General features: G+C 37.3%; 3 protein-coding genes and 1 long non-coding RNA gene across 9 annotated transcripts; 1 reads left to right on the top strand and 3 right to left on the bottom strand.

The window, feature by feature from the left end:
- The first annotated feature begins 1,960 nt into the window (after positions 1 to 1,960).
- On the top strand, positions 1,961 to 5,918 carry LOC135614299 (phosphatidylinositol/phosphatidylcholine transfer protein SFH12-like). The gene is made up of 15 exons (XM_065111501.1): positions 1,961 to 2,020; positions 2,261 to 2,326; positions 2,508 to 2,754; positions 2,844 to 2,943; positions 3,022 to 3,288; positions 3,385 to 3,462; positions 3,542 to 3,643; positions 3,716 to 3,765; positions 3,853 to 3,946; positions 4,046 to 4,141; positions 4,232 to 4,369; positions 4,657 to 4,792; positions 4,883 to 5,280; positions 5,489 to 5,566; positions 5,831 to 5,918. Exons 2-15 carry the CDS (start codon positions 2,281 to 2,283, stop codon positions 5,843 to 5,845), a joined length of 1,845 nt encoding a protein of 614 aa, XP_064967573.1. The 5' UTR covers positions 1,961 to 2,020; positions 2,261 to 2,280; the 3' UTR covers positions 5,846 to 5,918.
- LOC135614300 (uncharacterized) lies at positions 2,941 to 6,740 on the bottom strand. 2 transcript variants are annotated; one of them, XR_010487477.1, is made up of 4 exons: positions 6,465 to 6,740; positions 3,488 to 5,290; positions 3,181 to 3,406; positions 2,941 to 3,100 (listed from the first exon to the last, which is right to left on the bottom strand). It is a non-coding gene; the product is annotated as an uncharacterized LOC135614300 (long non-coding RNA). The 2 variants fall into 2 exon arrangements; XR_010487478.1 differs by having other exon boundaries at positions 3,488 to 5,262.
- Positions 6,741 to 7,416: 676 nt separating this feature from the next.
- On the bottom strand, positions 7,417 to 18,247 carry LOC103986842 (NAC domain-containing protein 74). 5 transcript variants are annotated; one of them, XM_018828166.2, is made up of 6 exons: positions 18,039 to 18,247; positions 17,741 to 17,853; positions 13,550 to 13,719; positions 12,722 to 12,999; positions 11,836 to 12,024; positions 7,417 to 8,453 (listed from the first exon to the last, which is right to left on the bottom strand). In XM_018828166.2, exons 2-6 carry the CDS (start codon positions 17,788 to 17,790, stop codon positions 7,662 to 7,664), a joined length of 1,479 nt encoding a protein of 492 aa, XP_018683711.2. In that variant the 5' UTR covers positions 17,791 to 17,853; positions 18,039 to 18,247; the 3' UTR covers positions 7,417 to 7,661. The 5 variants fall into 5 exon arrangements, with proteins under 5 accessions (XP_018683711.2, XP_009403232.2, XP_009403234.2 ...); XM_009404957.3 differs by having other exon boundaries at positions 17,741 to 18,247; XM_009404959.3 differs by having other exon boundaries at positions 7,417 to 8,444; positions 17,741 to 18,246.
- A 615-nt stretch (positions 18,248 to 18,862) lies between these two features.
- Positions 18,863 to 24,123, bottom strand: LOC103986841 (pollen-specific leucine-rich repeat extensin-like protein 2). Its single transcript, XM_009404955.3, has 3 exons — positions 23,686 to 24,123; positions 21,489 to 21,767; positions 18,863 to 20,257 (listed from the first exon to the last, which is right to left on the bottom strand). Exons 1-3 carry the CDS (start codon positions 23,992 to 23,994, stop codon positions 19,196 to 19,198), a joined length of 1,650 nt encoding a protein of 549 aa, XP_009403230.2. The 5' UTR covers positions 23,995 to 24,123; the 3' UTR covers positions 18,863 to 19,195.
- Between the last annotated feature and the right edge of the window lie 179 nt (positions 24,124 to 24,302).

The raw sequence follows: 24,302 nt of genomic DNA, 5'->3' as shown, positions 1-24,302 counted from the left end.
AGGATGACGACGAGAAGGAGACCCGACAGAGGCGATGAATGAGACACTCTCGGAAAGTGGCTCCTTAGTCTTATCTACCATAAGTACAGCATTGACCCTTTATTCGCTCTACATCTACGTCGACACTGCATTTATGTTGGATCCGATGCAGTTGTAAAGAGGTGAAAAGGTCGACACTGCGTTTCAGGTAAATGAGGTTGAGGAGCAACCTTCCAAGAGTGTCCTAGTCATTATCCTTGTTGAGTCTCCTTTTTGTCGTCGTCCTCACGTCGGTTATCGCTAGGGGGACGAGGGTGTTGAGCAAACACGAGGTGGGCTATATTGGTGTGTAAGCGGAGCCCAGAACAAGACGCAAGTGTTGAGTCAACAACATATCTCGAGGACTCGACCTTTCATTCCTTCTGGGAGCATAGAGGCGACGATATTGACGTGGGTAGTGTCACTGTGAGAGTGGACCTTATCATCATCCAAGGCGACTAGGCAATTACATTGACATCGAGGGCAATAATGCTATCGTCTACCACCACCTACACAAGTGGTGTTGTCATTCCCCATCACCTAGTCCATTACTAAACGTTAAAGTTATCGTTTTATCCTTTATTTTTATATTTTTCATCAGTAAAACTAATATCGTTAGAGTAAATGAACATATATGTTTCACTTTCGTAACTATAAGGATACCATATAATTTTTTAAAATATAGAGAACGTAATATTAGGCAGCTAACTATAAGATGTAATGTATAATTAACCCCAAAAATCATAACTGCTTGCTTTAAGAAAATATTCTTTGACTCAACAAATATTTTAATTTTTTTTTTATTATGACTCATATTAACATATCATATTAGAGTGATACCTATGTGAGCTAAAAAAATCTATAATTAGAATATATGGTGTAGAAAGAACAGAAAAAAATTTTTCATCACTCTAGAACAGATCCCCTTTATAGTCGAGCATCTAACTGCTTATGTTAAGAAAATATGAACAAATATTTTAATTTTTTTATTATGATTCATAATATATATATATATATATATATATATATATATATATATATATATATATATATATGTTTTTTGATAAAATATATGTTGTGCTTGAGAATAAGATAGAGAGACAATACAAAGAGATGGAGTTCTTTGTAGTTGCAGCGACCAACTCTGTTGCCATTGAATGATGCAAAGAGGAGGAGGATCACCAAAGAGAAATTACAAGTGCAGCCTAATCTTTCTTCCTTAGTACTTGATTTGTATTCTGGGAGAGGGGGACAGAATTATCACCACAAGGGCTTCAAAATCTTTCCCCCTCAATCTTATTTAACATTAGAATTTGTTTTATTTTTTTATGGAAAAAATATAATATGATGTTTGAAACTCTCAATCTGAGTCAACCCTAATATAATATGTCATCATCAATTTTCAAACCCTTAATTTCAAGTAAATGAGATGGGTACAGTGGCATAGTATCATCATAATATTAAAAATTTATAAGATGAATTTTTGAACCTCATGCATTATTATTATTATATTCATATTTTAGATGTAATGTTTATAGGTTGAGGATTTGAACCATTAACATAAGATAAGTGAATAGAATATATATATATATATATATATATATATATATATATATATATATATATATATATATATATATATATATATATATATATATATGAAACAGGAACAAGTATGTCTTAATTTCCAATGGCTAATAAATAATGTGTTAAATGACTCACCGAAGCTATTTAAAGATACTATCAAACTTTGAGGCGTGCATTCCGGCCATCCTCGTCTTCCCCCTCGGCACTCGGACATGCACAAAGTCAAACATAGACAAAGTCAACGGCTAAAAGAAAGGGGAATAAAAAGTCAAAGGAAGTGCAAGTCTTCCTCTCTCCCGCTCGTTCTCGTCGTGCATCGCTCGCCACCCAACCCGCCACCTCGGCAGCGATCCCAGCGTCATTTAAACTCCCCCATCTCTCCCTCTCCCTGTCATCGACATACGGGTCATTGGAGGTAATCAAGCTGCTTCTCCTGTTTCCTTGTCCTGTCCTCTCCTCTCCTGTTGGTCCATTGCTTTTCTGGTTGTCACTTGGATGCAGTGGCAAAGATCTAATCGTTGTGTTTTTGGATGGAAGTCAATTAGGGCTTTGAGTTCCTACTTTTGCTATTTAGATTCTTCTTCTTCTTCTTCTTCTTCTTATGACTTGTGGTTGCTAATGCTCGACACTTGACCAGTTTTCTGTCAATTACCAGGTCCAGACAAAAAGGTCAACATGGCTGAAGTCATGTCCGGACCTCTGGACCATCTACAAAAACATGGTATGTCAAGATGAGATCTTTTTGCTTCTCTTCCATTTGTATGTTCGATTCCATTTTGTTCATGATTGTCAGCGAGGCATATAAAGCAACACTTCCTCTGACATGTAGAATTTGTCATGCACTCAACCCACAGAAATCTATAGCCAAGATTTCTTTTAATGATCTCAATTATGTAACATAGATGTCGAGAACTCCGAGGATGAGAGGAGAAATAAGATCGAGTCTCTGAAGAAGAAGGCAATGAATGCCTCCACAAAGTACAGGAATTCTTTGAACAGAAGAGGAAGAAGGAGCAGCAAAGTTATGTCTGTCTCCATCGAGGACGTGCGTGATGCTGAGGAGATGCAGGCTGTTGATGCCTTCCGTCAGATTCTTATTCTGGAGGAGATGCTACCTTCTAGGCATGATGATTACCATACAATGCTCAGGTTTTCCTCTCACTTGGACACATTACTCTGACTTCACAGCTCAAATCCATGGAGCAATGGATACTCAGTGTGGCGTCTCTGTGGTGCAGATTTCTCAAGGCCAGGAAATTTGACATTGAGAAGACAAAGCAAATGTGGACTGATATGCTCCAATGGAGGAAGGAATTTGGAGCTGACACAATTTTGGATGTAACTCCTCCTTTTATTGACTGTTCTACCGGCTTCAACTCATAAGATTGTAGCTCTGATACGTGCTCCTCCTACTAGGATTTTGATTTCAAGGAACTCGGGGAAGTCTTGGAATACTACCCGCAAGGCCACCATGGAGTCGACAAGGAAGGCCGGCCTGTGTACATCGAGAGATTAGGCCTAGTTGATGCCAACAAGATGATGCAGGTCACAAACATGGATCGCTACGTCAAATACCATGTGAAGGAGTTTGAGAGGACCTTCGTCGTCAAGTTTCCTGCCTGTTCGATTGCAGCAAAACGGCACATCGACCAGAGCACGACCATCATTGATGTGCAAGGAGTGGTATGCATCAGATGCCTTGTTTTCCCTTCTCAGATCCTATCCTCCTCCGGTGATGTTCACGAATCAGAATGTGTATGGAATGGCTTTTGATGACAGGGAATGAAACAATTCAACAAAACTGCAAGGGAGCTAATTAGCAGGATTCAAAAGATTGATGGTGACAATTATCCTGAGGTATATATGCAACACATTTACTTACTGTACTGATGGCATTTCAAGTGATCATGAGGTGTGATTCTTTCCCCAACTGCAGACTTTGTGCCGCATGTTCATCGTCAATGCAGGACAGGGATTCAGACTGCTTTGGAACACTGTCAAGTCCTTCCTTGACCCAAAGACCACCGCGAAAATCCATGTAAGCTGTTGATAGATACCATGGATTGCATTCAGTACAAGAACTTAGATATCTGATGAGAACTCCCCTCAGGTTCTTGGAAACAAGTACCAGAGCAAGCTGCTTGAAGTGATTGATGCCAGGTATCTTCCAATAGATGATGAACAAATCTTACTGCAAGCTTTTGAGAAATAGTTGTGTTTGATCATAATTCTTTTGGGATTTACAAGTGAGTTGCCGGAGTTCCTTGGTGGCACCTGCAACTGTGAAGGAGGTTGTCTTCGATCAGACAAGGGCCCATGGAAGGACCCTGAGATCTTAAAGGTGAGGTTTTCTTCTCCTCCGTTTTTGCACTAATTGTATGCTCAAAACAATTGCATTAACATTTTAAGCACGATTTCGATGAATTCACGGCATACACAGATGGTTCAGAGTGGTATGGGACAATGTGGAAGGCAACAAATGACTCCTGCAGTTGAGGAGAAGACCATTTCTGAGGATGACATTGTGTATTCAAAGGTGATAATTAATCACCATTTCTTCCTGTGTTAATGTTCATTGGAGCTTCATGTTTCTGATCACTGACAAAAAAATTTCCCCAACATGAAGAGGCACGAGTCTTTCCGAGGGCCATCTGCCTTTGCTGCTGATGAAATGTCCTCTGCTTCTCCCAAGATGTCAAGGAGTCAGATTGAGCACCCACAATTGTCACCTCTTCATGAAGAAGTCAGCAATACAGAAGCTGAGGTAATCTTTAGTTGTTGATTAGCACCACAAAAACTAAATTAATCGTCATCAAATGAATCAACTTGGAACAGAAGTAATATTTTCCCTTTGTGGATTGAGCCAGAGATACCGACTGGAACTTCTTCCTGATACATCTGTTAAGCAAAAGTAGAACTCCATGATATTACTGAACTCATCAAGAATTCAGTATCTGAAATTTCAGGAACACAAAAGGATTCAAAGTTCCAAGTGAATCAGACTTGCAGTTGCTATTGATCTTATCATTTCTAACACTAATACCTTTCCAGAAGAATTTGGACGTCGAGGCTGCACTCAAGGAATTCCCAACCTACTCATATAATGATCTGATTCCAATTGTGGACAAGGCTATGGATGCAACCTGGAAGAAGCAAATGCTTAGTCAAAAGTTTGCCATGTCCAAAGGTCCATATCATCATCATCCTTAGCTGATTACACATTGGAACTGTTGAGATTTCCACTGATGAGTTTCCAATGATCCACCTTTCACTGCAGGTGCCTACAATCTATCTGAAATCTACAGAGGACCAGATGGAGTCAGCAACCATGTGTTGGCTGGAGTTATGGCCTTTGTCATGGGACTTGTCACCATGATCCGCGTAGGAGGCAACACCGTGCCAAAGAAGATGTCTAATGCAGATATCGACTACGCGAGGTCTCTTGAGTTGGCCGGCACGATGCTTAAAGGCCAAATGCAACAGAGCGAGCAGTCTGCACCGGCCGTCTCAGCTGCTGAGTTCTCTGGTGTCGTGAAGCGCCTCAGTGAGCTTGAAGAGAAGGTGGCTGAACTCAATGCGAAGCCTGTAGAGTTGCCGGCTGAGAAGGAAGAGATACTGAATGCCGCTGTGAAGCGTGTGGATGCTTTGGAGGAGGAGCTTGCAGCAACAAAGAAGGTAAGAGAGCCTGAAAAGTATCAAGCATACAAATAACAAGTACTAAATCTATTTGAAGAACCTAAGCACTGCAATCTTTCCCATCTACTAATCCTTGTGTGATAAGAGAATAGGACAAAAGAGGCTCCTTTTGTGATGAAAAACGTCCCAAAAATATAGAAAGAACAATACAACTATCTGAGGCTTCTACTTTTTTGATGTTTTGCAGGCTCTGGAGGAATCTCTAGCAAGGCAGGAAGAATTTGTAGCTTATCTTGAGAAGAAGAAGAAGAAGAAGAACAAGATGGTGAGTTACTACTTATCCATGTTTTGAATCAGATTCTTCTTCTTCTTCTTCCTTAAGTTTTTTATGCAGGGTGGAATCAAAAGACAGTTTAGACTGAATATAAAAGCTTGTAATTCTACAAGAAGAGAGCCAAACAAATTCATATCAAAATTACAAGATAGCATAATATGCAAAAATGAACATCTAAAACATCCCTAAAACATGTAGAACACTGTGCTTAATACTGTGTTTCTTAACATACTTAATTGTTTCCTTCAACTGCAGAATCCATTCTGGTGAGCTAAGAAGAAAAAGCTCTGCTTTTATGAAGTAATGTGGTGAGCATAAGTCGGAGAAGATTGCTTTCAACATATAGAATTCAATGTACTCCTGTATTTTGTCTTTGCCATACTGATCCAAAAGTTGAGTTCTAATATATAAATCGTGATTCTTTCTTCCAAAATCATATTGTGCGAAGCATTGTTTGGTATCAACTACTGATAAATTGAATAAGACAAGCATTTATATCTTATTCTTCTGTAAAACAGTGATGGACATCAAGATAATCTCCATGTTTCTACCCCTATCTTCATTAAAAGATCATTCACAGCCTTCTCATCAGCAAAAATGTCGGTTTTATGTGATCTCCTCAGATTGCTGGGAAAGGTTATATTTTCATAAACAAATAGACTATTCCCGTGACTCAAACCCTAGGCATCAAGGTTTGTCCTCGTTTAGTTTTTCCACCAAGTATTAAAATCACATAAATTTCTTTCTCATGCCTAGAAAGATTGCAGTGTACCACTAGAAATTCCATATTTATCCTAGCATTTCTTTCAATTTTTTCTCCTATAGTCTCCAATCTTAGTTTCATCAGGTCAAAATAGATGTGGTGTATGCCCATTGCTAATCCACTCACCTCTCTGATGCCCCTTGGAAAACATGTCACTTGTTGATCAACCTGCAATCTTGGCATTCCTATTCTTAGCCCGTGTCTCCTCTCATGCCAATGTCTAACAATCTCTCCGAGCTGAGAGGATCCAAGTCCCGTCGGAAGAAGACCCGCTTAGGCAAACTTCCCCGAGAACTCTTCGGCTCAAGCAGGGAAGCGACAGGTTTAAGACGGGCGTCATAGCTGCCGCATGACTTCCCCTCTTCTCACGAACAGGAGCAGAAGCGACATCCAAGGCATCACCTTCCGCATCACCTTCCATTAGCATTGGCATAAATACTTATATATTTTAAATATTTTCTAATCGATATTTTTTATTTCATTTGTTTTCAAATAGTATATCTAATTAAAAATATTAAAATTATTCTTCAAATTTTTTTTGTATATTATAGTATTTTGATCTGTTATAATGTTTTTTATGGTGTTTTGGCCACCACAACAAAAACACTATAAAATCGATCTAAATATACTCTTAATCTCAGCCAAACTAATCGTAAGCAATAAAAATATAATATTGTTATGATCTATGAACAATAACTAACAGAGAGACATGATATGATGCTACTTATAATGTCTTTCAATGATGTTTATATAGTGTTTTTAGTATATCAATAGAATATTGTAAATACTATTGAAAAACACAAAAAACGAGTCAAATAAAAATATTGTAACAGTTTAAAATGGGTAAAAAAAATACTCAAAATATGTGTATTTTTCAGAGAAATTGCCCAAACTTATTGAATAAGATATTAAGGCTGTGTGAAAGAATTATATATATTTTTACAAAAGATAAATGATGAAGACATGATTTAATCCCAGTCAAGGTTTTATATTAACTTAACAATAGTATCTACAGGTGATAATAGCCTTAATCTTGATAGATTTGTTCAAGAAACAAAACAGATGAAACTATTTGCAGTAGGAACAATTTACAATATGAGCTCCTTATTTACTATCAACAAAGCATCAGTCACAAAATAAAATGTTCTTTCCTGACAACCATGAGAAGAAATTCATCCTGCTTATGTACATGAAAGTGCAGGATCCAATAGGAACAAAAACAAAAACTTCTTCCATGAGCAAGTGTAAATAGAAAAGAACTATGTCTGTCGACCTCCGTAAGCAGTCATTCGTGTCCTACAACCAAGAAGATGAGGAACTGAATCATCCAGCATCGCCTCGCAGCATAAAATATATGAAAAGAGCTGCAGTTCCAGCGAGACATGCACCGAGGATAAAACACTGCGAGTGACAAGCTGACTGAAGTGCTGGTACAAGCATTCCCATGCCCCTGTCAATTCCTCGGATGAAGCTCCGGTCGTCAAGAGGTGCACTGGAGGACTTCTGAAGAGTAACATCATTTGATGATATTGCCCCCAGTAATGTCATAGACACAACTGGGCAAGATCGATCAGACTCGGAACTTGGATTTGATTTTGCATTGAACTGATAAGAAACTGATGATGTTACAACTGCAGACTCTTGGTCGAGTGCCAGCCCTGAACTGAAAGTCTGATTTTGACTTCTATTCAGATCAAGATGATGACCTTCATTGCCAACCTTTATGGTGTGGTTGACTGATGCGGAGTTCCTCGATGCCACTTTGCTAACCTGAAGTCTAATCCTGCCAGAGGGAACTTCAGCTGAAGGTCCTGCACGGCGTTGTCGAATCTGGATTCCAGTATCAAAGCTCTTGTATGAATTGGTGGAAGCCGTGTGACCAAATGTAGGATTCTCTTTCTTAACATTTACATCCCGGGAACTTCTTCCATGAGTGGAAACATCATCTCTGGCTCCAGTATTGGACTTCTGAAATGAGTTATTGGAATCAGATTTCAAGATATTACAGGCATCATCTTCTAATAGGTAGCCAATGTTGCCATCAGCACTTTGATCAAGATGAGAATCCACTGGCTCCTGCTTTGGCACAAGAGAACCGACATCTGCCTGCAAAATCTTAAAAGAAATGGAATACAGTGTATGCACTAATGATCATGATATACAGAATTGTGTACCATAAAATTCAATTTCACATACTCAGTATAAAAAATAGAGAGTGCATATCAGAGCAGAAAATGAAAAGCTACATGCCTTAATTCAATCAAATAAAATCTCTTCAATTAACACTTGTATTTAAAAGCTGAAAGCCAATTATAACTCAATTCATTTCACACTTTTAATATTTGTTCGCAGTTAACTTCTCAGTCAGTTTAAATCATGGGGCAGATGGACATTCAAATCAGACAGTCTGATAGCTGTTAAGTGTTAACAATCAGCGATAAAGGAGAAACGAAACAACAATTGGACTAATAAAAGCTTCTGATCTACCTAATACTTAGAAATGAAAATTCTCCATCTTTAGTGAGTTATTCCTTTCATTTTTTAGCCTATTATTGAACTCTTAGATATAAGTAATGAATGTTCCTGAATATCCTGTGACCTGTACTGAGACTAAAATCGTACCTTAAAAAAATTTACTGACGCTAGTCTATGTTAAGACTAATTCAAATAGTTAGAATTAGATAAAATAAAAGATAAAAATTTAGATTTAAAGTAATAGATGAGGGTGAGAAGATTTATTAGGATATGGTAGATTTTTTTTATTATTTTAAAAAACTTGTATTCTATCTTTTAGTCAATATAAATAGGTGCTCTTAGTCTTTCTACTATTCTCTTCTCTTTCTCCCTGAAGTTATGTAGAAAAGCCAACAAGTATGGTATCAAAGCTTATAGTGTGGTATCAGAGCCTGGTTCGAAGAAGATCAACAAGAGTACAACGATTAAAAAGAAGGGAAGACTAGTAGATCCAGAAAAAGAAAAAAAAGAAGATGATAGGCAATGGAGTAAGTGTTCCTAATCTAACTTCTTCATATATTTAAAGATGATAATTATCAATTTTAGGCTATTAAGATGAAAGCTCTGTTTATTCATAAGGATTATGGAATTTGGTAAAGAATGATTTTGTTGAGTATGATCTACAGGATCCTAATATTATTAAATATCAAAAAGATCGAATAAATGAGAATATGCAGAAAGATGCAAAAGCCCTCTACATGTTATAACAAGCAATAGATGAGTCTCTATTTTCTCGAATCATGATGGCGTCAACATCAACAGAAGCTTGAAAAATATTAAAAAGCATATTTAGAGGCATAGACAAGGTAAAAATTTCAATACTTCAAATTCTTCAACGTGAATTTAAAACTCTTATGATGAAAGATCCTGAATCTATTACTAATTTCTTCTCAAAAGTCTCTTTTACTGTGAATCATATAAGATCTTATGGTGAAAACCTAAAAGATCAAACTGTAGCAGAAAAGGTTTTGCGAAGTTTATCTCCAAAATTTGATATGATTTTTATCGCTATAATAGAAACTAAAGATACAAGTACATTATCTATTGATGAATTAATGGACTCCCTTTTAGTTCATGAATAAAAAGCGAATAAATATTCATATGGGACTTTAGAACATGCTTTACAAATGAAGATAGATCAGAAGAAGAACCAAAAGAAAAATTCAGAAACCAATTTCAAGGGAGAGATCAAAATGGCAGAGGATGAGGCCGATAAAATGAAGGTAACAAAGAAACCTACCGATGTTTTTATTGCAAAAATTGGACATATTGAAAAAGATTGCTGGTACAACAATAAAAATCCAAATGTTCCTCACTACTCTTATTGTAAAAAATATGGCCATCTTGAAAAGGATTGTTGAAATAAAAATTAGACAAATTATTATGAGGAAATATTTTTTTTATAGCATCTGACGAAAAATATTTAGATATGTTTAGTTTTTGGATAGTAGATGCAGTAATTATATAATATGAGACAAAAGTTTATTCCAAAGACTTGATGATTCAGTCAGATTGACAGTGAAAACGAGAAATAATAATAAGGTTCAATCGAAAGGAAAAGGAACAATTACTATGAACACCAAATCTGATAAAAAATTTATTGATGATGTGATGTTTATTCTTGGTTTAAAACAAAATCTCATTAGTATTGAACAATTGATGAGAAAAGGATATTATGCTATTTTTTATGATGAAAAATACTTGATTTATGATAAAAAAAAAATTGATAAATTGATAGCAACTGTGAGGACGATAAAAAACAAAGTGTTTCCCTTATTATTTTCATATTTCTCCTTACATACTACTGTTATTGATAAATCGACATTATGGCATAAAAGCTATGATCATCTGAATTTTTGTGGGTCTATATAAACTATCTCATATGACAAACTCTTTAAAATTCAAACTGATACGAAGATGCCTCAAAACAAGGCTAAAGTTGATAAAAGTTTTGATGAGAGCGATGAGAGTTCTGATGAGAGCGATGAGTTATAACTGAAGAAGCGAACAGTTTCGGAATCTGTTTCATCTACCGCTGGTAAACCTCTTACAAAGTCTGCCAAAAAGGAGAGCACCAACTATGATGCAGATGACAGCTCTGAAGAAAGTTCTAATTATGAACATTCAAAAGGCTAACAGGCTAAGAAGTCTCAAACATCAAAAGACAGCAGTGGTTCTGACGAATCTTCTAAGGAAAGTGAAGGTAAGCAACCACTGAAGACTTCGAAGAAAGTTAAAGATGCAAAAATGATAGATGCAACTTTGAAGAGTGAAAAACAAACTGCTACAAAGTCTGAAGTAAAAGGCCCAAAACTCTTGTTACAAGTCAGACTCAAAACTATTTAGAAAATCCACTAAAACTTAAAAAAGATTTTCAATCCTTTGAAAATCATGAAGACTTGCAAACCTATCGAACTAATTGATAAAGGAGAAATTCAAATGGATTACTGCAGCACCAAAGACCAGTTTGTCGATATCTTCACAAAAGCTTTGATAAATTTTTTTTCTCCAAAGATAATTTCAAGTTACAACTATTTGAATTAAGGGGGTGTATTAAAATTAATTCAATTAGTTAAATACACCCCCTTAATTCAAATAGTTAAGATTAGATAAAATAAAAGAAAATTTTAGATTTAAATTAATAGATGAGGGTGAGAAGATTTATTGGGATATGGTAGATTTTTTTCATTGTTTTAAAAAACTTATATTCCATTTTTTAGTCAATATAAATAGATGCTCTTGGATCAATCAAAAGCACTGCATATTAGAAGTACTCCTAGTCTCTCCTACTATTCTCTTCCCTTTCTCCCTGAAGTTTTATAGAAAAACCAACAAGTGTGGTATCAACGCCAACAGTCTAAATACCTAGGTTGCCCTCCACAAGCATTCAAACCTAGAACCTCTGCTAGATGAAGGGGAACTAATTGACAGGGTAATACCCAGTTAAAAGTCTCGGACTATATTAAAAGAGACTTGGTCATACCACTGCTTCATGCTCTAGTCTATTAGAATTAGTGCCAAAGTTCGGATCGAAGAGCCCTGCAACCCATGCATCTAAATCTTCCATGTCACTCGAGTGACTAGATGATTCCTTGCAGACCACCGGTTCAGTCTTCTCATTTTCCAATGGCCAATCATTCCTCTTAGTAAGACGACAAAGAACAAAGGTACCCTGCAATAAGAAACAAAAAAGCGTGATTCCAGAACTAACCACAAGAAAATTATAGGATACATTATTGATGAATTAGATTCGACCTGAAACCCTTAAATCTATATAGAGTGATGTAAATAATGTACGATATCAATGATTGAACAACCAAAAACATTTTCAAACATAACTTTCCAGTAGTTTTTTATGCTAACATCTGACCAAAAAGAAGAAAAATTGGATTGGAAATCTCATACTAAATAGAATATATATAAATCAAAAGGACTCATACAGAGAAAATGGTGTTCTTAAATATAATATTATAGATTCATGGTGATCACCTCCCCAAAAAATGAGAAAAAGAAGCATGATGATTGGTCCGCAAGAATATTTGGCCAGTGCCACAGAATATGGAGCCTACTCACTTCCAGGGGATACAAATGATAGGCTTTTGAAAAACAGGGTGAATCAGGTCATGCACCCTGAAATGACAGTGTGGCTGCTTGCATCATGCAGAAGCTTTCTCTGATAAAATATTGGGGCCTAAATTGAAAGGTTTTGCATTTCTTAGACTGACACTTCATTTTATTCCATCTGTGCAGATTAACTTCTTTGGAACAAGCTTGCTACTTCACCTTCTTCACTTAGGCAAGCACCTTTAATTCTAATAGCAAACATGTTTTATTCAAATTATCATGTCATTCAAAGCAAAAAATATTACCTTCAAACCAGGAGAAGCTTTACACTCTTTTTCATCTAAATCATATTCATGCATAATCCAATCAGTACGTTTTCCACGTGGAGCTCGACCTTCATAATATACTAGAGTTTTCTTGGTTCCTATAACTCGATTTTGAAACTTGACATTCCGATCATTCCCTGTGGATTTCCAATAACCTTCTTCTGTGGCCCTGTTCGAGCGAGAACCAGCACGGTATTTTCTTTCACGTAAAGTGAAAAAGTGCCACGTGTTATCTCTGGTAGGCACATGACACTTTGCTGCAAAGTGAAAATAAAACAAGGAGAGAGAATTTTTAGATAAAAGAATATCCAGGTCAACCTGCAGGAGGTACAAAAATATACTAGATAGTATTAAGTTTATCAATTCTCTCAGTTTCAAGAAATAATACTGGAGCAAAATATTAAGTAAAATATCATAGGAGCTTGGAACTATCAGAGATGCAATGACCACATCAGAGTCTAGAAACAAGGATTTGCAGTCCACATCAGAGTCATAAGATGTTTGGAAGTATCACAGATGTAACAATCCACATGTTCCTAGTGTTTCTTTAACATGGATTTGCAGTCCTACTGCAGATTTATAGACCCAAGACTAGTAAGATATTCACAGTTCAATTGCTGATGGTCCCCTCCAAAAAATTCAGATGGTCCATGTTAGCAAGATAATCCACCTCAGAAAGCATCAGTTCAAAATTCTTTTGGATCAAAAATTGGTTATTAACAAAAATTGATATAATTATCATATCTACTATAGAGAGCATTAACCTGCAGTAGAAACACAAAAAGCCAGGATATGTAACAAAATTACCAGGTAGATCCCATGGTTCATGCTTATATATGTCCACCTCTGGAATAATTTCGTCAAAGTTGTGTCCTTGTGTTTTTCTCTTCAAATAATGGGAGACAAGTTCAACATCTGTTGGATGAAAGCCAAACCCAGGGGGCAGAGCAGTTAAGGTCTCCATCCACAGCAGCTTACTACATAGGAACAAACAAGTTTCATTAACACCAGATGTCGGTAATACTGATAACAAAATGAAGTTAGCATAATCAAATGACAAGAAACTTCATAGATCAACACCAACACTAATATAAAGTAATTAGTATCAGGTAACTATCAAGTATAGACCACTCAGATCATCATTTGTTCGGAAAAGGGCAATAGAAACTGGAGCCAAGAAATAATTGAGTTGCTCTTTGTACATATTTAAGAATGCTTTTAAGTTTTAACAAAACAAAGATACTATAGCAGGCTGATGTAGCTTGATAATATATTGAAAATTAAAAAGTTATTGTAGCACATCATAAAGAAAAAAATCCATATTTAGTTAAAATGGAGACAAGGTTCTCATCCAATTGTGAGTATCATAGACCTGAGATCAACAAAGCAACCAATACAAAAGGAGACATGGGCATAGCATTAGTTTCACAAACCTCAGCAGTAATTAGTTCAATACATAACAACCATTATCACTTCGAAAAATTATCCCATCAGACTTAGTGGTGTACAATACCATTCATGAATGGTAGAAAAGATAGTAGTCTGAACACTTCAATAAAGAAATACCTAAAAGTAAAGTTCTGAATGCTGATTTAACCGATAGACATGGAATCTAAAGAGGACATTACTGGCACTGTCAGTATCGTGCATAAACCACCACTTTGAAATCCACAATTACAGAAAAAATTTCATTGAAGTCAATGTTCATTGTAATTACAATAAAGTTAACAATGGGAAAAAGGCTTCAACTTCTTGATAATGCTAATTAATGATGAAAAAGTATACTCCACCCAAGCCTCAAATCTAATATAAGTTAGCAGATTAATCTGAAAATAAATATAAAACAAAAAATATATTCAAATATGTTATACAAACAATTTCATCTGAAATGAAAATATATCAATTTATCATGATCAGTATCAAATAAACGATAAACAAAATCGTGCATCAATCATGTGTAACACATCTTTATGAGATACATAACTATCAAAGTAGCATAGGCGTACATCGAACACCCGATAGTTGCACCATCCTAATAGTGGATAGAGAAACATACTCCATAGAATAGGTTTTATATTATCCCAATTCCCAACAATGGACACAGAGAAACCATGTCGCACTCCCAATGGAGTGGTGTCCCTCACTTGCTCAAGTGAGGACATGTTCCTCCCAATAGAAGATGGAGGGATCATCTAGCCATCATGTATGATGATCCGTTAATCCCCGAAGGGAATCGTCCTACCAATACTAGCCTTCCAGCCCTTGCAAAGAAATAAAGTCCTCATCTATCAGATATCATAATCATTCATTCTCGTTCATTTCATTCATCAATTCATGCATACGTTCAAGGAAGTCATACAGTGAAATACCATGATAGACTATGCTGGGTACATGGCATGTGAGGCTCAGTTCATTAGCAGCACTGCACTATAATGGGTCGATAGCCCCTTTTACAAGGTTACTTCCAATGTCAACCACTCACCATGGCCACATATGTCGTAGGGTAACAATATCATCAAATCGTCCTTAGTCTCAAATATTTAAAATCACTAATCATTTCAAATTATAAAGCCAAAAAAAACTTTTAACTTCATTAAATAAAGTATGAGGTGTCAATCCCATTATAATCCTTAGTTACCTAAACCATAGTTGAATTGATCCAATTGACTCAAACCAGACTTAATTCACTTATAATCTCATTGAACCACAACTCAAATCCTCATAAAGCCAATCTAGGACTAGAATTGCCCCAAATTGGCTCAATTGGACTTGATTGATTCTAATTTGAGTGAAACAAGATTGACTCAATCAAAATTGCCCTGGAATAACTGGGCTAGGTCAAGTCGGCCCTGGTTTGATGCACAAGAAAATTAAGTCAGATTTGAATCGGCTATGGTTCGATGCATAGTATTGGGCCGAGCTCAAATTGGCCCATAATGGCCTAGACCAAGGTCACATGTGATGCATGTGCCAGCACAATAAAAGAGGGCAGAGGATTGAACTCCGCTTCGGATCTAGGCTGCACTGGCCCATGCCAGCCGATTCAGAAGGTCTATGACGGGCCTATCTAGGCTAGCTCATGCCCAACTTAAGCCAAACCAAGCTACAGGCTTAGGTGCAAGCAGCATCGACCTCGAGCCGAGCGTATCCCAATCTACCTCCTACACCGGTCTACCGAGCCAGGCCATGCTTCTATGTCACACTGAAGCCAAATCCGAACCGTTGGCTAAGTCGCTAGGTCGGGCAAGCCAGCACCACGGGCTCCTAGTCCCGCAGGAACAAACCACTGATTGGGCTGACCTACACCCGAACAGGACCCAAGCACATATGACTGTCCTAACTGAGTCCAATCAGCAGTCTGACTTAGGTTAGCTCAGATTGACTGAATCAAATCCCTCAGTTTTGATTTCATTCAATACTTTAAATACTTAACAAATTAATACATGTAATAGACAATCTCATTAAATTCAAACATAAAATTTTAATTAAATATTTTTAATTCAAATTATTAAGTAAACACATGAAATTCATCAATTAATCACTATGTTAGTCTCAATATTTGACATGCTACCAAATTCTTAATTCAATCAGATTTGAAATGCAAAAACATGAATTTTATGAAATTTACTAATAATATAAGTTAGTATGTCAAACTAATTAAATCAACTTAAGGGCAAATTTTCATAAAATTCATCAAATTTATTAATTGAATATAATTTCATATTTAAATTAAATTTATGGTATCATAATTCATGATAATTTCAATATCAGAAAATATTTAATCATAATTCAAAATTTCTAAACTAATGAAGTTTACATCATCATAAAACTAAATATTTTAAGAATATATAGAAAATAAATTGAGAAAGGGTGGAGGACCTACCTTTCAAGATCCTCCTCTTCCCTCAAGTACCTCCCTACTATCAAGCTACCGATGACGAATAGAGGTGGAGCCTGACCTCCTTTATGTAGGTGAGGAGGGAGGGTTCCCCTCAAGGAAATAACAAATTTGATTTTCAAATTAATTAATTAATTAATTAAATTCCTAACTTGCGAACACCATTAAGGAAATATATTTTGATTATTTTCTAAATCATATTACACTAACAGGGAAATGAGTAATCCAAATAAAACAAAACACTAATTATGGTAATTTTTATTTATGGAAAGAGGATAAATATCTTCATTGATCACAAGTGCAAAATGAAGTGAAGATAAAAATGGCATGCTTAACTAATGACATGCTTACTCACATTTATTGTTTGCATCTTTATTTTTCCTTTTGGTCATTTTTGTTTATTTAATCTCCTTAGCACTTGCCCGTGATATTCTCTTTTACCTTATTTGATCATTTGGAAGACCTCGTTCAATGTATTTGCCAAAAGAAGTTACAACTCTTCAGTAGAAGTTAGAATGAATCTAGGCCCAAAATGCTGCTTTGCAGTTAAAATAAAACTCTCCTGATATGTTTCAGCACAAGATGACCTCGAAACAATGTTCTCAACCCTTTTTCAATTAAATATAAACAGAAATCTATTCATAACCTGAAACTTTGAAAGAGAAAAAAATAGCTGGGCTTTTATTAGCATTTCAGTAGTAATTATTTTTATTTTTCTTCCTATTTAAACGATAACTGGTGACCAATCTGTCATTGGTAGCAATAACTCAGACAACACATCCATCGGACTGTCATCACCTCAAATTTTTAGAGAGGAATACTACACCCTCCAAACATTATCTCAGAGTTACACCTCCTCCTATGGTAGATAGAGTGAGGTTTCGCTACATGTTCCAGATGAACTTGTTCGGGCATTTCCATTGTTTTGTTGCATTCAAACTAGACGTTATTGATTCATTTTTACGTTTTCTCCCGCAGGATTTGCTGAGAACCAACAAATCCACTAGTATTGTGGATAATCTTCTCATGCAATAAACCGAGCACCGTTAGAGTATATAGTTATAGCAACCACCAAGGTCTGTGCAAGCTTTGCAACTTACAGTGGCAGATATAGGCGAATACAAGTGCTCTTGACACTGCTGTGCCGCATATATTCCTTGACAATGTCCTTGCTGCAGCTCCATCTCGTTCGTCTTCATCATCTCACTCCTCCCTTTTGCATTAACATCCCCCAACATGCAATTGACGGATAATGACCCAAAAATCGAAGTTTTGAAAGGAGGGGGAGATTTTTGGTATTGAAGATCGTACGATGATTCGATCAGATATCGATGGAACAACGCACCAAAATCCAAGAGCCCAACCTAACAACGGAAGGCATAGGAAACTATCGCTGACCTCTATCCGATGGATCTGATGGAGGAGGGGGAGAGGCTGTTGGGGATTCGAAGCCCTTTTTCTTCTGCTGCTTCTTCCTCCTCCCACATCGTCATCTATTCCTTCTTCCTCCTGCTTTCTTAGGAGGTCGCGATCGTGACGGTGTCTGCGCGTCGGAAGTCGGAAACCGCGTGATGAAGCGTTTTTGTGGGAAGCTCGGAAGGAGAATCCATCCGCCGCAATTCTTCGAGCTTTGAGACACGAGTGCCAAAATGGACGGTGGGATTTTCATAACAACTTCGAATCCGACCCGCACCACTTGGGTCATAATTGGATCCGATTTGATTGAGAGGTGATCGGATTTGGGAGTTCGCCCTGATCCGCTTCCATCATACAAACATATAATTTTACGTAAACAATGGCCTTTGACATCATTAATGATACTTAATCCGGGCATCCAACAGCCCGTGGACATCGTCCAATCCGTTTGCTTGTAGGTTGAGATCATAAACCATAAACCATAAACCAAAACACGGTGTTTTGGTATATAATATATTTGATGGTTCTTTTTCTTTTAATCTAAAGTATATGATGGAGGAATTCTTATAATAACACCATATGTACCAAGAGCAAAGGACCCTTGAATAGCTTGTGAAGGATTGTTTTACTCGGATCAAAAAGCAGCATTCAACCTGGCCATGTAAAATGATCTGCAGAAGAAGAATCATCAGTCAAACAAGAATCCACCATCTAATTGATACCCCTTCTCATCAAGAAAATTTGCTATCACCCTGGCTGATCACTTATACTGAGAGACCATCCAGGCCATTGATCGGAAATAATCATTCCAGAACCACAGTTTTTGGCATTGAGAAGCAGCGACAGTCGTCGTTATGTCTGATACACAATTGATAGAATCTTGAAAGAGCGGAAAACTGTCAAACATTGCAATAAGATGAACAACAGATTGGTGGTAGTCATCAGCGCCTCGAAAGATTTAGCAAAAGAAGCATGCAATCCAAGAAAAGAGCAATAGAATCCGACTCACGTTCCTCGAACCACTGATCTGGCGACAGAAGGATGCAAGAGATTTAGGTTCACATGGCTGCTATATACAGTAGATGATAGAAAGCTTCGACAACAGTCACCGCCCAAATCAATGTTTCTGAGGCTGGACCTCAACCATCGTTCATGAGTCTGTCAAGCACCACATTCAGATCAACCGACTGCCCGTTCTCTGTCAACTTCCTCACTGTTGCCCTGACTTGATCTCTCGAGAATCCCATCGTAGCAACTTTCTCCACCACGTCATCAATTGGCAATCTAGTTCCTGAAGGACTACTAGAGCCAGAGGCAGTTTGTGGTGCCTGTGGTAAGATGCGGGCCGTAGGAAGTCGTGGATAGTTGCTGCTTCCACCAGATGGGACTGAGGGAGTGAAGTGTTTCATCGGAGAGCTGCTTTGGCCGGAAGGCAACCCTCCGTAAGCAGAATCAGAGTAACTAGGACCTGTTGGTGGTCCATAGCCAGAAGAAGGTGGCGGCCCTGAGTTTGGTTTGCTTGTAGGTGGTCCATACATGCTGGAGTTGGGGACAAAAAATTGTTGAGGTGGCCCACTCGGTGGCTGAGGAAAAGTGGCAGGTTGGTAGATGCTTGGGGGATAGCTCTGAGGTGGAGGCGCATATGGTGCAGATTCTTCAGCGTGCTGAGGTATAGGGGGTGGCTGCTGCTGCGTGGGATTAACAGAATGTTGTGATTGGGGTGGCTGAGAATACTGTGGAAGATGAGGAGGCTGATAATGTTGTGGTCCAGATGGTGGTGGAGGTGGTGCTGCCTGAGGATGCTGAACTGGCACTTGGTACTGTTGGTGTGTAGCTTCTGCGTGCTGAGCAGCTGGGGGGAAGCCAGACTCTCGCGGTAAAGACGGGACAGAAGGAACTTGAGGTTGAGGTAACTGAGGATGCATATGGAGAGGTGGGATTTGTTGTGGTGCAGGTGGCGGAGCATTTGGCACTTGCGGAGCAGGAAGCACAGTTGGTTGTGCAGGTGGAACTGGTTGTTGATAGGATTGTTGGATGGGCTGTTGTGATGCAGGTACCTCATGTTGCCGAGAATCTGGTTGCACAGTCTTTGAATTTTGCTGCTGCTGTTGCTCCCCTTTGGAAGCTTTTAACTGTGCAAGATGCAGCTGTGCCTCCACGATATCCTGCTTGTCCCGCAGAATTTGCACCCCAGATTGTACCTGCAAGAAGTGCATGCTTCATATTAACAGCAAAATGCAATTCTTCAATCTCTTAAACATTCAACTGAGCTAGGAGGAAACACTTTCACCAATCTAATGACATCGTTCAATTTTTGTTCTGATTATTAGCTTGTCATTCATCTGGCAGAGGAAAATATGATTGAACTATACATGGTAGATAAAAGCTATATTGTTTCGAAGTACATCAGAATCACTTGCAAGTGGTAACACAATCGATTAACAACATAATCAAGTTTCTAGCTGAGTAATAAGAAAATCAAAGCTTTATCACTTTTGAGTCGCTGTGAAAACATAACTAGTTTGCCTCCATTACTAGCGGAAACATCTTTGAGCAATAAAATAATCTTATGCTGCAGAAGTGTAAAGGAAGCTTTTCATACATACTGATATAACAACTTCCAAAATACAGTCTAAAGACTGACCACAAACTTCTTTTTTACATCGACTGCTACAGTGCCACAATATTAATAACAGTTACTTTAATAATGTCAATTCCAACCTAATCAAAATGTAATCCTAAGTACTAAGGTGACCGGTTATAGCTTTTGAATATCAAATCAAACCTTTTTTATTACTTAAAATAAGACATATGTCTTCCCCACATATCCCTAAAATGAAAAGATTTCACCTCATGATAATAACCCATAACATCCTGATACTCAAACATATTGTCAAACTTAATATTAGAAATAGAATGAACTATATTAATTTATTAGATCAACAAAGAATATACAAACGAGAATACGAAGAAGTTATCTGGTAATTGTAGAAATTAATTATAAACCAGTTACATGTTAGATTATTTATGAAATAGCAGACTTTCAAGTAAAATTGCACTAAGATCTGCACAACTATGGGAATAAAAATTACAGATAAAAAACAATCACATTAAACTGAATCGAAGCAGTAGCAACAAACCAATGAAGAAAACCGGTAATTATCGGGTTTTAGCAACGAACACACTGCACAACAATGGCAAATATGCAGACACCACAGTGAGACAAGGAAATGCAAGCTGACTTGTTAATATCATTCCTTCCTTTCTGGTCAAATAATGTGACAATCTGTGCTCATTCATTGCACCAATTGATTAAATGAAAGGCAAGCTAATCATTAAAGATAGTATGAATGATCAAAATGCTAAGACTGAACTAAATTATAAAAGATTGATAGGAAAGTAGATCAAGTACAATTATCAAAAAAGGCATACCTCTCTCAAAATATTGTCAAATTGCCTTAATCTTCCATCTGTGCTGCCATTATTATTTCCAATAGCCACCTTGAGCTCATCCACAGAGTTTTCCAGGTGGTGAGTTCTATTCTCAAGTTGCAGCAGTCTTGAATTAACACCTTCCAAAGCATTCATCAAATTATCAGCGTATCTTTTCACTGTAGTGTCAATCTCAGCCACCATTGCAACATCATATGTACTCTTTTCTTTCTGATGGCTAGCTTTTGTTGGTTCGTGGGGCTCCAGAATACCAGCATTCTACATTCATGGCAAAAGTCAAAATTGTAGGGAAAAAAATAATCAGCATATGCAGCACACATCAAGAAGTAGTCATAACAGATTCTGAAATATAGCCCACCATAATTAGAAGAATATGTCCAACAAAACTACTTAAACATAAACCATATAACTTGAAGTGAATCTGATAAATATTATAACATAAAGGATGCACCAAAACCCTATATACTAACTATCACAATTTCTGATGACATGCCACAAACAAAAGTATTTGAGTATCATGAACAGTACTTACACCACCATTAAGTCTTCTTAAATCTTAATATTAAAGGACTACAAGACTGCCATTAGGTCAGTTCAATTCAAGTATGGGTCATAGTGAGTTACATTAAAAGGACATATGTATGGCCAACATGAACCGGAACCAACATTGCCAGCCATCCATGGTACAGGTTCCATAGTGCCTGGTAGATGGCATCTACACTAACAGGTAAGAGAGCCTGGTACAATAGGATAGCCTTGGATCCCATGATTACAGAAAACTATAAACCAACCCTAATCAATTTCTAATTGCCTAATCTACGACAATTGAACCAAATTGTTTAGGTCAAGTTGACTTGACATATTCCAATCTATGTAGTCGCAAGTCTAAACAATACAACAACAACATCAGCATATGTTTGTTAATCCACCTTAATTTCACCCTTAGTTCTTCTCTTCGGATTATTAAACTTGCATCTGCATTTCGTATATTTAGTCCTAATCCCTAATTTAGTCTAACATCTTTAGTTTCTAAAATATTTCTGCTTAAGTTCAAAATGTTGTTAGATAAACTAATCAACCAAATTGTCTGTTGAACATCTAAACTCTACCAAACTTTAGCCAACATACCATCAACACCTACATTCGTATCTATTTTCGTCCTCTTTATAGCTAACTTAATCTCATTTGCACTAATTCTATGAATTCTGAAATTTAAACCTACCATTATTTTTAATCTCTAAGCTAAGTTATCTATGGAATATACATTAAATATTCTGCAAAAGATTCTTGACCTTTTCTCAATCTCCATATTGTTGATAGGTATATTTATATATCCATCTTTTATGGATCTAGTGTTACCTTAATCCCTATTTTTCCATTACCTAGTTATGGCAATCCAATACACATCATTGTTTCCATCTTTAGTACTTATCATAAAAACTATCATAAGTCTTATACTTTTCTTCCTATCATTTTTTTGCTTCCTTTGCAGTTGCTAACATTTGTTCTAAAATTCTAGAGGGTGAACCTTAGTACAATGGTAAAGTTGCTCATGTACAACTTCAGTCCTAAAGAGAGAATTTATCACACCAGCAGTGTTATCTTGACATTTTGGATCTCATCTTTGGTAGATTTACAACTCATTGTCTTAGTGTTTCTCAAATTAATAAAAATGTACATAGAAATGCCCACAGCTTGGCGATCTTCGCTAAAGACAGACCAATTTTTTTTCCACCTAACTTCTTGATCTACAAAAAACACTGAAAATAATTCTACATATTAATAAACGCATAGCTATCTCCACAGAAAATGGCGTGGAAAGTGAGACAGTTTATCAACAGTAAAGATCTTTCACAATAAGTTCCTTCACAAATGTGCTTCCCATAGCAGCAAAGATCCTTTATCAACGAGTATATCAACGAGGGCTAAATCAATATTCTATTTCTTTGTCTGATCACATACGACACCATCAGAATTTTCTTCTCGATTAAAACAAACAAAAAAGGTTAAGATCTTCCCAGTGGAAACAGGTACATACACCTTGAACGATCATCCAGATAAGATCCACAGGGGAGACTCATCAGATCCATCAAAAACCGACCTAGGATCATACGATCATAATCGGTTCCACCGCATCCAACAAAAAAATCGTGAACAACATCCGAATGAAATATACCTGGAGATTGAAGGAGGCCAGCTTGGAATCGACGGAGCCCCAGGTGGGCCAGGAGCCACCAAGGCCGCCGCCGGTGGTCGGGGGAGAGGAAGATCCGACGGCCCGGATGGGGTGAAACTCATAGCTAGGGAAGATCTCGGCCTTCTCTCCCTGCTGCTGCTCCTTCTTGACGCTGCTTCCTCCTCCGGAGGCGGCGCCGTCTATCTGATGGTCTTCCTGGGGGTTGAGGAGGTCGAAGAACTTGTCAGCAGGCACCGATGATCCGGAAAGCTCCATGATCTGCTTGTCCATGAACTTGGACGCGTTCATAGGATCCAAAGACGAAGGCGAAGAGGGCGACAAGTATAGCCAGACTCGAGTGCGGGATCAAAAGGATCGTGGCGTTCTCTTGATCCCCAAGGGGAAGAATTAAGGACGAAGAAACCAAGAACGAGAAGTGGGCGTCTCGGATGAGCGAAATTACATATATATCCCTATACATAATAGATTTTATTATCTATTTTCCTAAATTTTATTATATTATATATCGAGTGATTTTCTTATAAAATACTCATATTTTCCATATTTTTCTAATCGATTATCTTTTTTCCAAACAGTTATCATAGTATAATGTATCA

This window comes from Musa acuminata, chromosome BXJ2-6 (assembly GCF_036884655.1).
Source record: "Musa acuminata AAA Group cultivar baxijiao chromosome BXJ2-6, Cavendish_Baxijiao_AAA, whole genome shotgun sequence".
NCBI lineage: Eukaryota > Viridiplantae > Streptophyta > Magnoliopsida > Zingiberales > Musaceae > Musa > Musa acuminata.
Note: the sequence above shows the minus strand (reverse complement) of the source record. Positions and strands in the feature narration are given on the sequence as shown.